This window comes from Notothenia rossii (assembly GCF_949606895.1).
Source record: "Notothenia rossii genome assembly, chromosome: 7".
NCBI classification, from domain to species: Eukaryota; Metazoa; Chordata; class Actinopteri; order Perciformes; family Nototheniidae; genus Notothenia; species Notothenia rossii.
The window spans coordinates 76929231-76942998 of NC_136905.1; the positions used below are offsets into that span (position 1 = coordinate 76929231).

Here is a 13768-nt window from a genome sequence, read left to right on the forward strand (position 1 = left end):
GTTTGCTCTGATTGGTCAGCTCGCCCACTCTGTTCTGATGAGTCCACCACTGTTACAGCGGAAAATCAGTGATTATGTGTTACAATGGCGTTAGCAACCAGAAAATGACACCGGTAATGACAGACAGATGAGAATGCTGCGTGGGGTCTGGGTGCCGTGTTGGCGGGACGTTGCGGGGCTCGCTGCTGCGAGGAGGGGACAGTTTGAGCTCTATTACTGGTGTTGCTACGTGGGATCTGCGAGACAGCAAGACACCGCGGAACTCAGCCTGAGCACACACACACACACACACACACACACACACACACACACACACACACACACACACACACACACACACACACACACACACACACACACACACACACACACACACACACTCACACTCACACTCACACTCACACTCACACTCACACTCACACTCACAGCCAGGCTCTGTTCACCACACACCCACAGCCTGAGAAAAGATAGATTTGATCGTCGTCACATCACTGTGACCAGGAAGAAAAAAATGGAAAAAGAGAAATGTCCAACGAGGCGTTCTGGGGCAGCATAGACACGTATTTTCTGTGTTAGAGTTTTACTCGCTTCAGGGTGTACTTTGAGGGTTTGTGACTCTGCAGACCGTTTACATGCATAAAAACCTTCATAACACACAAGGGGACGGGTAATAACCAGAAAAGCACGACATGGGACCTTTAAATGTACACAAAACTTCACTTATAAAATGTATGGTGAGGTAATAATAAAATCAAAGCTTTCAGTGCCAAGTTTTGGAAATTGAGAGGTTTTTCTTACACGTTTTGGGAATTACTTTGTTGTTTTACTTTAGTTTATTTTTTTTTAACAATATTTGTATTGAAGTTTTGAAATATAGCAAACATTACACATACATAAAACGGTGAGTCTAGGTGGCAGATACAGTGTACAAATGAATAGGCATGTAAATAAACACAGGTCAGTAGACAGATGATGGATGTACATGGATAACAATGTAAAGAAATCTGAAAGAATATGACGTGGGCTACTACACTTTATAATCGTATTGGTCGTTACTTAGTTATTGTTATTTTGGAACGATACCCAGCCTTATACACCTGTCCCCATAGCAGCTAATTAAGTGTGAACACTTTAGCTACATTCACGAGGAGCCATGTGTATGTTATCCTACAGATTATAAGACGGACATCTTTGACTTTTATTAGTTTATTTGTAATAATAATTACGCCATCACTGTCCTACAGGAGGTTGAGTTGGAGATGGAGGCGGAGCCGGTTCAAGCTGACAAGGCGGAGACACTGAGGGACACGGCGCCGGTCATAGAACCAGTCAAGGTAACGTGTCCCAACATACCGTCTGTGAGATCTGTAAAACATTTTGAACGGCTTGCAGGCTTTCAATTTTGTTTGCACTAAGATGAGATTCGGACCTGGAGATTTCTTGGTTCTACATACATTTCTATGTACCATTTTAAAGAAAACAAACTCTCTGACACTGTGCTTAGCATACCAGATATTTCACAACATTGTAATGTATTTGCATTTAAATGAATGAATGTATCATGTTTAATACTAACCTAAGTTGGATCATTTGTGAGGACCCAGCTTCTGTTTGTTATTTACTGATTATTACGCAGACTGTATGTTATTTGTCTCTGACCTGTTGCCACTCTTTCACCGGCGTCTTCTGTACCACACAGTACGAACAGTGGCAGACATTCCTACGCTACCAGGTTAGGTTTAATGATGTCTCCTCCCAAGTGCCCTTCCTCACATCTATACCAGTTTATCCCTGCACTCACAGTCTCTGGTCTCTTTCTGAGCGGACCCAGATGTGGGTTGAACAGTTTTTGCAAACAACTCTGGCATTTTCCAAAACGATTTCAGCCTGCAATGTTACCTCAGGTTCAGAATGAGTAAGAACATCATCCAAATTACTGGAAATTACACGTTATGAGATAAATATACGACATCAGTAAAGTGAGGGTAAACAAGAAATGCTCATATTTAGCTCTGCTGGGATAGAAAGCAGACAAGGTAAATGAAAGCAAAATGAACAGACCAATCACAGACTGACTCAAAATAATATTGTTTGACTAGAATTTGATATTTTTTCCATTTGAAGCCTAAACAGAGAATACTTTCTAGTGTGCACAAACCATGGCAGTCATGGACAAAATGAACCAATATTCCCTGAATTATGATATAAAAACACCAAACATCTGGTGCTATGAAGGCTAAATGCTGATTTGCAAATTCTGTTTGACCCACATCTTCAATATCAGCACTTCTCCTTCACTTTTGCTTGTGGATCCTTCCAGACAGTATCACTGACCCATGTTGAACCTTTCCCCTCTCACTAACGTCTTGTGTAGCTCCACAGTTCTCTCCATCATGTGGTAATGGCTTTTTGGGTTAAGGGGAGTATCCCAGTGTCCCCTATAACTTCCCTCTTTACCCATTTGGTGTGTTTGGATGAGTCTTTTATGTGGTTTTATATGAAAGGCACATGTGTTACTGGTTATATGACATTTTGGACCTACTTTGTATCCACTTTGGAGGGAAAATACAACTTTAAGATGCCATGTTTATCCCTTCAGTAACTAAAAGTTGTCTATGATTTCAAAACTGGGACCTATCATTTCTGAAAGTTAGGAGCACATTTCTAAAATCCTTTGTTTGTGTTTCAGGGTGAGGAGATCACCAAAGAGGAGATCGACATGTTGAGTGACGCATGCTGTAAGCTGAAGGGCCAGAAGAGGCTGCTGACTCTGGAGAAAGAGGAACTCGAAGACCTGAAGGACGACGTCCAGGAATACAACGAGGTGCCGCTCTTTGACTCGTAGTTATTGCAGAGAGAAAATGTTCCATCAACCGAATCCAAATCGGTTGTTTTCTTTGTATTTGGTGAAATGTAATCGTTGCATCAAAATGATATACATTAAAACTATTATAAATTACAATCAACATATCAAAAGGAAAAATAAAAAGGAATATCATTAATCCTCATACAAACGTTAATTTTCACATAAAGGGGTTTTTCAAATCCTTCATCAAAGATAGAGAGTGGGTTCCTTCGACAAATCTTAAGCGTCTTTGAGTTGTGAAAAGCGCTATATAAATCAAATGCATTATTATTATTAATCTAATCGATAGATTTATGATCGATAGATTTATGATTTAGAAAATTATAAAAGTAGTAGACATGTGGATATTATCCGACTGAACAAAACGTGATCCGTCTCTTCAATTACGGCGGTGGTGGCGAAGTCGATAGGGACTTTGCTTGGCAACTGGAAGGTCACCAGTTCAAGTCCCGGCAAGACCAACGGCTACCGAGGTGTCCCTGAGCAAGGCACCGTTCCCTACACTGCTCCCCGGGCGCCGTTCCAAATGGCAGCCCACTGCTCCTAATACTAGGATGGGTCAAATGCAGAGAAACACGGGGATTAATAAAAGTATATCATATCATCATGTGTGTCAACCACATTTCAAGCTATTTTCCAAAACCCTATGGAGAAATTGCATTGCTTATTTCTCGAAGGAGACATTTTAGGACGCGAGATTTAGGACGCGTCACTGTGGCACTCATCATTTCTAATACTCATTTTTTCCATTCCATATATTTCATTTACAAGATCCTCCCATATAGTAGCTTATCATCTCTTAACCAACACCTTCTCATTTGTATAATAATTGCTACTCGTGTCACTAGAAACAGGTGGGAAACCTTCTCCTTGATTTCTTCCTTTTTTTCTAAACAGTAGACCAATTGATTTCTTAATTCAGAGAAATACCAAAAATAATTGACTTTCTCTTGTGTCTTTTTCTTGTATGTCTATTATGTATTCGCATGTGTTTTTTTAGGATCTGGAAGAGATAAAGAAGGAGCTCTCTAAGACCGGACAAGAGAAAGCTCTGGAGGAGTCGAAGGCGAGCCAGCGTCTGTCGAAGAGAGTGAACCGAATGATCGGTCGCATCGGTAAGATCATCGGAGAGCTGGAGAAGGACAAGGTGATCCTGGACGGACAGATGGAGAGTGGAACAACCCCACCTGTAGGGTAAGAGTGGAAATCTTATTTGAACCTACACTGCTGCTGTCTGAGGGGGTTCAGAATAGAAAAGGGTTCCAATATTGATTTGAACTTCCATTTTGTAGTATAGTTTTTAAGGGCTGACGATATTCAATTTTTTTTTAGATTATCAATATAGCCCCTAAAAAGATCAAAACAAAATATCCCTCAAAAACGTTTCAACCTCGATAATCAGGTCACAAATATATAATTTATTTCTAAAAAAGGTGCAGTATTTTTCTAAAACAGTTAGTTTTTCAAATGTTACTCAATCAGGAGGAAAAGGTTCTTTGTTGGAAACTATTTTAACAGTAAATTAATTCACATTTGCTGTTTTGGTGCAACAGGATGATGTAAGTAGGAATACTAATTAATTAATCTCATGAATTAAAACACTTTTTTCTCAGTTATCTTTGATTTTAAAGTGTATATTTTATATGTCTCTTTTTTTGAGCAGTAATACATTTTTATTATGGACTTTTACATTGAAACTATCATCATTATCTTATCACCATTACGTTTTCAAATGCTGGTGGAGATAATACAAGGAACAACTTGTCTTCCTGAACAGAAGCATGTGCTGTCAGTTATCATGCTAACAATAAATTCACAATTGCAAAACCGAATCCTAATTTATTTAAACTTTACAGATTATTCTTTATTAGACATAGAGATGCCCGAAGGTAAGATGCACTGTGGTAAATTGCCATTTGCTTGCTTGCTAAACGCTAACCTTGCATTATTGGCTGTAAGCTGCTGAAATTTCGCTGTAAACGATCAACCAGCCTCCCTTTGTGCTCCATACACCAAAGTGCACCCCATTGGTTGCTGTGTATCCACTTTAATAAACAGTTATTGTTTCTTAATGAATTAAACAAGATGTAATGCTAAGATCTAACTTAAAGTGCTTGATTTGAATTTAGGACAACTCAAAATGTATTTGTGTGGTTTTTCTCAGGGGTTTACTGACGATCAGTGGTGGACGTATTTGAGTAAAAGTAATATCTGTAAAATGTACTTAAAGTATCAGAAGTAAAATAACTCCTATCAGAGTGTTTTTGGACATTTTGGAGCCTTTAAGGTCCTGAAAATTCATTGTTTTTATCATATGAATATTTTTTTAGACTTTAGGGGCTCTTCTTTTAATTTTAAAAAGTAAAACTTCAAAATCAATCAATCTGATCAGGTCTACTCTGCAACTTTATTGAAACCATCTTTGAGGCTGTGTAGGGCCTTTGATTTATAACAATATATTTAATATCTCTATTATGTGATTTGTATATAAAGTTATTAATAAATATAGCGCTTAGAAAACTAATGAAAAAAAGTATTATATTTCCCATAAGACAATCATTTGATGTTAAAATAAAAAAATCGTAAATTGCTAATTAATTCAGCTTTAAACCAAATGCATCATTCTTAGTAGCATTTTGAGCATGGATTAACTTTGAGGCAGCTTCCACAGTAATGTTCACTCTCACTATCGACGAAGCTTGAAATCAGCGTAATGGGTGTGATTCGGGAACCTCGATTGGGGCATGTTGTCCTCAGACTTCTCCGCCACATTCTCCTCACAATTGGTTACATACTGTTTCCTGTATGCAGTGTGTTCTACTCCTTCAGGGAGAACCTCATCAGCATCGACGAGCTGATCAGCGTCATGCGACAGATCCAGAACATTCCTGAGCACAAGCTGCAGAGCATCGCCGAGTCGCTCGACGACAACAAGGACGGGAAGATCGACATCGACGACGTCATCAAGGTACGTTCACGAGACAACGGAGAAATACGGCCCTGATTGGTGGTGCGTTTTTTATTTTGTAGTTCCTTTAATTATCACAGAAAGTTATTTTAAAGTTAGTTTTTAATAGGAAAAGTACTAAAGAAGGGGTTGTTATGGAAGAGAGAGGCTTTATCCTATTAAGCATAGAAATGATTGTATTCTATGTATTTTGATAAATAGTACCACTGGCAGTTTCTGCAGGTTTTTTGTTTTACTTTTTAGCTTTGAGTTTTTTTATTTGATGTAGAAATACTTAGAGCACTAATCTCATTTGTTTCACCGAAGACACAACACTTTAAAATCAGGTCACGTATATTTCAAATGTATTTCCTTAAATGCCGTGGTATATAGCAAATATTATAAAACAACAGAAAACAATACATCAGGCAACAGATGCTACGTGGGATTGAATGTGTCACTATATTGTAATATCTATAGTGACATGTTATGTTCAAATACTTTCAGTTACACATCACCACAGACCTCTGCCAAGGACTAATTCTCTATCTCTCAATATTAACAAAACTAGAAAAAAGAATGAGTGTATCCCCTGTTCGAAAATGAAATGGAATATTTCCTGGCACGCGTGACACACCTCCACCTAGCTTCATTACAACCTAGCCTTTAGTTTTTCTGAGATCCTATTATTATGTTATTTAGAAATACTTGAGATATAAAGCAAAGTAACAGCTCAAATAATAATAATAATAATAATACACTTTATTTGTATAGCACCTTTCATGCACAAAGCAGCCCAAAGTGCTTTACAGAAAACATAACAACAATATTAAAATAATATTAAATTAAGTACAGAACAAGATAAAACATCTACAGTGATCCTAATGAAATCCCCTTGAATTAAAGCTCATCCAGAATGCAGCGGCTCGTCTGGTCTTCAACCTTCCTAAATGTTCCCACGCCGCTCCTCCGCTCCCTTCACTGGCTTCCGGTAACTGCTAGAATCCACTTCAAGACACTGGTACTTGCGTACCATGCTGCGAATGGATCTGGCCCTTCCTACATCCAGGACATGGTTAAACTGTACACCCTGCAAGTGCACTCCGCTCTGCATCAGCCAAACGGCTCGCTGCACCCGCGCTGCGAGGGGGACCCAAGCTCCCATCAGCAAAAACACATGGGTTTGCTATCCTGGCTCCAAAATGGTGGAATGAGCTCCCCATTCAAATCAGGACAGCAGAAAGCCTACACATGTTCCGGCGCAGACTGAAAACTCATCTCTTTCGACTCCACTTCGAGCGATAGAATTACTAACAAAGCACTTATATACTAATAAAGGACTGGCTTATCTAAAGCCAGTTGAGTAGCACTTTAAAGTGGACCTATCATGCTATATTTGAATAATATAGTGTAGGACCATACCTATATAAGGCATATTTATACTTTTTATTTTTCAAAATACCAAACAGATCATGCATTTTAGCCATTCCTCATTTCGCTCAATTTAACACTGTCGTTGCATCATGGGCTGATTCTGTGAGAACAGCACCATCTACAGGCCTGGCATATGTACTACAGCGTCTCCAGCGCTTTCCAACGGCACTGTCCGTGGCTTTCTCCTCCTGATTGGTGGAGTTGGCCCAATAGCCGTAGCGCCACTTCTGTGATGTCATAGAAGTGTTCAAATCTGGATCAGTCTGTATCAGATCCGTTGCAGCCCCTTTTTAAGAGATGTGGGTATGGAGGAAAATAGAGAGGGTTGTGTTTTCTGACACTTGGTGAGTTCCCTGGAACACCGGGGACACATATTCATGTAGAAAAGACGTAGTGCATTTTGCATGATAGGTCAAATGTGTGGCTCTATGAAACCTGATGTACTGATATGATTCTGTCTTCTTCAAGTTTGTATCTTCTTGGTCGAACGCACTTATTGTAAGACGCTTTGGATAAAAGCCTCAGCTAAATGTAATGTTAGAAGCTGACAAGAAATTAAAATAGGTTAAAAGAAAATAATTTTAAAAATAAAATTTAAAATAAAAGCAAAACAGAACAAATACAGTAAAACATGGACAACGATACTACGATGAGCCATATTAAAAAGATAGGTTTTGAATTTGCTTTGAAACATGTGCTCTTTTGTCCTGCATTATCCCAGGTGGTGGAGCTGATCGACAAGGAGGACATCGACATCTCCACCTCTCAGGTGGCGGACATCATGGTGATGCTGCAGAAGGAGGAGAAGCTGATAGAGAAGGAGAAGGCCAAAGAGAAGGCTGAGAAGGAGGCAGCCACTTTCACTAACTAACTTTTTCCATAAAGACACATAGCGATATATAAATACAAAAAAGAGACCACTGACTGGCTCCCGGTCGTAGAAAAGTCTTCACAGCAGATCGATGTGGACGACCATTACGAGAGGTAACCGTTGCCTTCTCAAAATGTCCGGAAAATAACATAAAAATCATAAAAGAAGGCAAATTGCGTTTAAAAAGGCACAAAATCTAACTTGATAATGTTAAACGTTTCTGTACTAATCATGTAATATATGTTGATTATATGTAACTTATATATCAATGAGTTATTGATAGAGGGAACACAATGGTTAATATTCCAGCATGAGAGATGGCAAAAGAGGAAGTTGTTTAAATATTATGTTTGGAAAAATATATATTAGGGAGAAATATTGTTTAAAGTTTGAGGTGAACCTTCTTGCCTTTTCCTTTCTGTCATCTCACAGATCATTTCTGGACCCTTCTCAGTCATCTTCATTACCATCATTTATTTATTTTCCTCTTTTGATTTTGTTCATTCATCATGCTCTCATTGTAACCTTTTGTTATTTCTTTCTGAACGGTACTTGCACGGGGTAGCTTTTTGCTTGCTTTAGTTTAGTATGGTGGCTGCTAACAAATATATAATCACACAAAGAAAATCCACCAAAAACATAAAATCATGCGTGAGATTAAAATAATGCTAATTATTCAATCTAATAATAATAATAATACAAAATCCTAGCTTTACGTTCATCATTCCCAGTCAATCATAAGTAAATGGAGGATTCATGTGTTGGATGTTAATGACTAAAGCATCAATATTAAAAAGTACTGTACTGGATTTTATTTTCATTTTGTACTTAATATTTTGTCTCATTTTAGCAAAGCTCTTCATAGTCATTCTTGTGTATTCTCAATAGATCTCTGATAAATGCCAAAATTGCACTATGGCACATTTAATCATAGCTTTTTGATTCCTAAAACCAACAAACAAACAAAGCTGTTTCCTCAGCAGTAAGGACAATGCGTATCTTGACACAAAAATAGCCAAACAATTGAAATATCAGTCAGTTGTGTAGAGTAGAAAAGTGTTTAAGATTTTTTCTGGCTTCTGTCTCGGAAAGTATTTTGCAGTGCTTTGGAGGTTGTCTGCTCGGAAGGTGGAAGTAGTTTATCTGCAACTAGTTCATTTTACGCACGTGAGTAGTGTGATAACTCGTAATCCTGACCTCCATAGCTTGAATACTAAGTGACCTTTGCTTGACAGAGATATTATGGATCACTGTATATTTTTTGAGTACTGTACGGTAGATAGTCTTCACAGAGGATTTACTTGATTTAATTTGGGCTGAAAGAAGCTTTGTTGCAGTTGAAGGTGGTTAGAGGCACACACTGGGTTATTTAGCACTGCAGCCATGAATGTGTGTGGATTGTAAGCAATCATTTCAGTTAATAATCAAATCAACTACTGAGCTGTACGTCCCTTTTCAACTGTGTTCACACTGTGTCCACACTGTGTTCACACTGCAGGCAGCCTGGCCACTGCATTTTTGACAACACATTTAAACAAGTGCTGCAATTAATATTTATTTGGATTTTATTTGATGCGTTTTGTTTAAAAGTTAATCTATAAAATGTCAAACAATGGACAAGATGACGGTTTCAAATGATGATTTTTAGTCTGTCCAACACCCATAATCGGGGTTTGGATTCAAAAAGGAAATATTCGCAAATTCTTATCTTTTAGAACTCGGACACAGCCATTGTTCATTCATTCAATGTTTGCCTAATTGATGTCTTACACAAGTACTATATTTTCAAAATGGAGGTATCTCTCAATCCGCTCATTGTTTAATTGAATACTTTCAGCCCACTGAGTTGTTTGTCTAGTGTGACCCCACAGTAAAGGGAAGATTTAGTGTTGGGTCCTCTGTGGTGGAACAAACACTTTTTCCTCCACGGTAACCAGAGAGGAGCTCAGGTGTAAACGTCATTAGACAAAGTGGTGCTTGAGATAGCGCTGAGAGGACGGCGCTTCATTTAAATCTGTTCCCGGAATCCGCTGTCATACGTGTGCGTGATTTAGAGCTCGTGGTGCTCTGTCCCAGGGTCAGACCCAGCGCTGCAGTCACTCTGATGGGTGCTGATGGGTAAACACTCGCCCCATACATGGGCCACAGCCAGCTCCTCTCGAGGGTTGTGTTTATGTTAAGAGACGATCCTGCGGGACATGGCATGCTCTGCTCCGCATAAATCAGCCGTCGGTGTAAACACGTCGCAGGAACGCTGTGACAACGTCTCTATTACACTTGGCAGCAGAGAGGGGTGTTTGTGGTCGGGTCGGAGGTGTGTGTGTGTGTACGGCTCAGAGGAGTGCGTGTACGTCAGCAGCACTGCCACTGTTTCTAGGCACCGAGGGGCCAAAGGACTGGGGGTATACGTGTGATAGTGATATATACCAGGGCATCAAGGTCTGGAGAGGATTGAAATGGTATGTGTGTTGATGCAGAGCGCTCCAGGAAAACTAAATGTATTAATCTGTTAATCATTTAATCTGTAAAAAGTGATGTGTCAGCACTCAGGTTTTTGTCCAAACAACAGTCGAAAACCTCAATCATGTGTATTTACAATCATCAATCTAAACTGTTTGGCATGTTTGGTGAGCGAAATAATTATAAACAAGCTATCTGTTATTTTCTGTCGATGAACGAATTAACCAACCATTTCAGTTCTAAATTCTTTCCATCTTCAAGGTCATTTGTTTGTGTTACAAAGCCCAAACGTTTTACAAAATTATAGGATATTCAATATAGAAGCAGAAAATGAAAATGTGCTAATTCTTACACGTAAGATGGTTGCATATATTATCAAACAATTGTATATTCTCGCAAATATTGTGCTACTAAAGAGCTATAAAATAACTTCACACACTGGTCCTTTTGACATTATATTTCGGACATGCTAGCGGGATATGATAATCTAAAAATAAAATAACCTAAAAATGCATTCATGAAATTCTGGAAAAAACAATTACATTTTGTTTAAAAACAACCTAAAGGAACCTTTATACGAAAGCAGAATGCTACATGACAGTCAACATTTTAAAAAGTTTGCCTATATTTACAAAGCTTAGATTGTTATTTACAAAACCTCTGCAGGCGTGCGTGGTGGTTTGTGATTGTGTGTGGAGCGGAGCAGCGTTCAAAGCTCACCGCTGGCAGCAGTGTTGCACTACGTTTCAGAAAAGTCTTTCTAAAGGAGGAAGAGAGGAGGGTTGCCGTTGGCAGCAAAGGCATTTTGACAGCCATCTTGTTTTTCATTGGAAACAAAGTCCAGTATGCAAGAGTCTGGTTTTTTTCTCTTTTGGTGACTTTCATTTGACATTTTAGACTCATTGGAAGAAGAAACAGCAGATTTGAGCTCGCTGTCTCTGACTGTCCTCTGCTTAGTATTTCCAATGTGTAAATGCACTATTTGTTTTTGATACCGCAGGTGTGTGTGAACTGTTTGGACTCAGGCTGTGTGAGCTGCTTTGTCGCCATCTACGATATAAAAACCGTCCTTAAAGATTCCTGTAGAGTTTGAGGAGTTGTATGCTAGAAGAACAAATACTTAAAGCAATAAGTCATGATGCATCATGTACATAACTTTGTATTTTCCTTTTTGAGGCAGAGGTGTGTTTGATTGTAATATATGTAATTTAGAGTCAGTTAGAAAAAAGGCTGCTCTAACCAAAAAGTGATGTGTGGTTTTTGATAGTCTGCTTTTTTGGGAGGTGATGCACTAGTTGGTGATTATTGTATGGAACTATATATTTTTAAGAATCCACTTTTTCCAGGAAGCTACCTTTTTGTAGGATCTTTAAAAATATATGAGATTTATCTTTGGGTGGAAGTAGGGGGAAAAGGCAGCTGGAGACTGAAACCAGGATCAGGAGAGTTTTAAAGTCAGGGAAACATGATGAGGAGGAGGAGGAGTCTAACTGGAGCAACTATCAGGTTCATAATCAGGTGTAGAAAACTTTAAACATTTTAATTAATAGCGCATCCGCCATCTTTTATCACGAGTTCAGGTCTTTTCAGGCAGAAGGCTAAGCATATATTCCTCACTTTTCTACCAGTTTCAAATGTAGAAAATACATATATATTCAACATTTGTTTGCATGTGTGGAAATGGAAAGACGCATTTTTTTAACATTTCTATGCGCCGAAAATAAAATGCCTTCTGTCTGAACCGGTCTGAACACACTGTAAATAATTAATTTGACATGTTTAAAAGCCCCGTGTTGGCTAGCCACTTTTAGTTTACATGATATTAATCCCAAACAATAATCAAATTAATTCTAAAAAAGAAATGTAGGAATCCAGTGTTGATCTTTTAAGTTTTAATAGGCTAACATCAGAGAAAGAAATCACGTAACATCTCAACTCAGTTTGAAAGGTGCGGTGACATCATGCAGTATAAAAGATAAAGCCTGCTGGAGGTTTAGTTTTGAGATAATTGTTATTTATTTATTTATTTAATCAAATTTTGCAATGTTTTTTTTTTTTCTTCATCCAAATGTGGAGATGTTCTTTAACAACATGACCTGATATCAGAATTTAGTTTGACTATCTTGACCCTCAAATGACTATCTTGACTCTCAAATGTACGAAAAGCTTCATTTATTTTTCAACACAGATCAAGTGTTAATGTACAGCAACTTTTAAAAATGAATCATACATGTTGAATAAATTATGGATGATCCTGGATTCTCTTTTTTGTTTGATTTTGTTTTCCCATCACTCATGCTTTGTCTCATTTCCACTTAGCCATTTTAGGTTGTGTCATCGCTAAAGCTCTCCATGCAGACATTCTCTGTGTTTTGTTATCCCAAACCCTCAATCTTCACATCACTGCCTCTCCCCACAAAGCCTCCGTACTCCACAGCTGGAGCTCAACCCAACTAAAATGTTAAAGTCTGAATGTTAACAGATTAAAGTAAAGTACACAGACGCATCGAGGCCATTACAGATCTTGTTTTTAAGTCCTTATGCACACTGAACGTCCTGTGAAACGCCATCATTGGCCAGGCTGACTTCCTGCAGGTTTCTGTTGAATATTTAATCATTTTCTTTGCATTAATGGCAAAAAGAAAAATAATTTTATTTTGGCGGTGTGTCCCTGCTTATGTGATGCTCTGGAACAGATCCAAACAAAGCCTGAAAAAAACAGATACACAAGATTTAATGAGTACAGTTTAACATGTGAATACAGGAAGAGTGAGTCTCATTCCTGATTGGGTAGCAGCAGAAGATGCAGAGAGCGTGTTAACCAATGGTAACTAATTGCATAAGCGTTACAGCCTTGAGTATTCCTTGTGTCTTCTTAACAGAGGTTGAGAAGTAATTTTTCACTGTATGAAGCTAATTGGTATCTGAAAGTGGATCCCAGGAATGTATAACGTTTGCACAGGTATGTTCTGTAAATAGTAAGTAGAGGTATAATGGTATATAAGATTAAATTGGGGTTGTTTAAAGAAAGAATTCTGCAAAATGAAACCTATGGGTGTCATTTTGATGTGGTTTGGAAAATGTTGGATTTATTCAGATGTTAGGAACACTGCGGTTCATACTCATTATTTCCCCGAGGCCTAAAACAATTAATAATCAGATTTAAAATCGCAGGGGTCTAAAAAACATT

General features: G+C 38.3%; 1 protein-coding gene across 8 annotated transcripts in view; it reads left to right on the forward strand.

Moving 5' to 3' along the window:
• Positions 1-12837, forward strand: part of letm1 (leucine zipper-EF-hand containing transmembrane protein 1) — a 29041-nt gene extending 16204 nt beyond the window's left edge. Inside the window, exons 10-17 of one of the 8 annotated variants that reach the window (XR_013801111.1) lie at positions 1245-1334; positions 1700-1732; positions 2690-2824; positions 3867-4060; positions 4723-4755; positions 5678-5834; positions 7969-8231; positions 8551-12837. Coding sequence is in view for 7 of the 8 variants with exons in the window: in XM_079641592.1 (XP_079497718.1) it covers positions 1245-1334; positions 1700-1732; positions 2690-2824; positions 3867-4060; positions 4723-4755; positions 5678-5834; positions 7969-8118 (792 nt within the window). In the remaining variant the exon portion in view is untranslated. Of the gene's footprint in view, positions 1-1244; positions 1335-1699; positions 1733-2689; positions 2825-3866; positions 4061-4722; positions 4756-5677; positions 5835-7968 lie in introns of all 8 variants that reach the window. The other 7 variants (XM_079641592.1, XM_079641593.1, XM_079641595.1 and 4 more) reach the window with 7 other exon arrangements.
• The last annotated feature ends 931 nt before the right edge of the window (positions 12838-13768 follow it).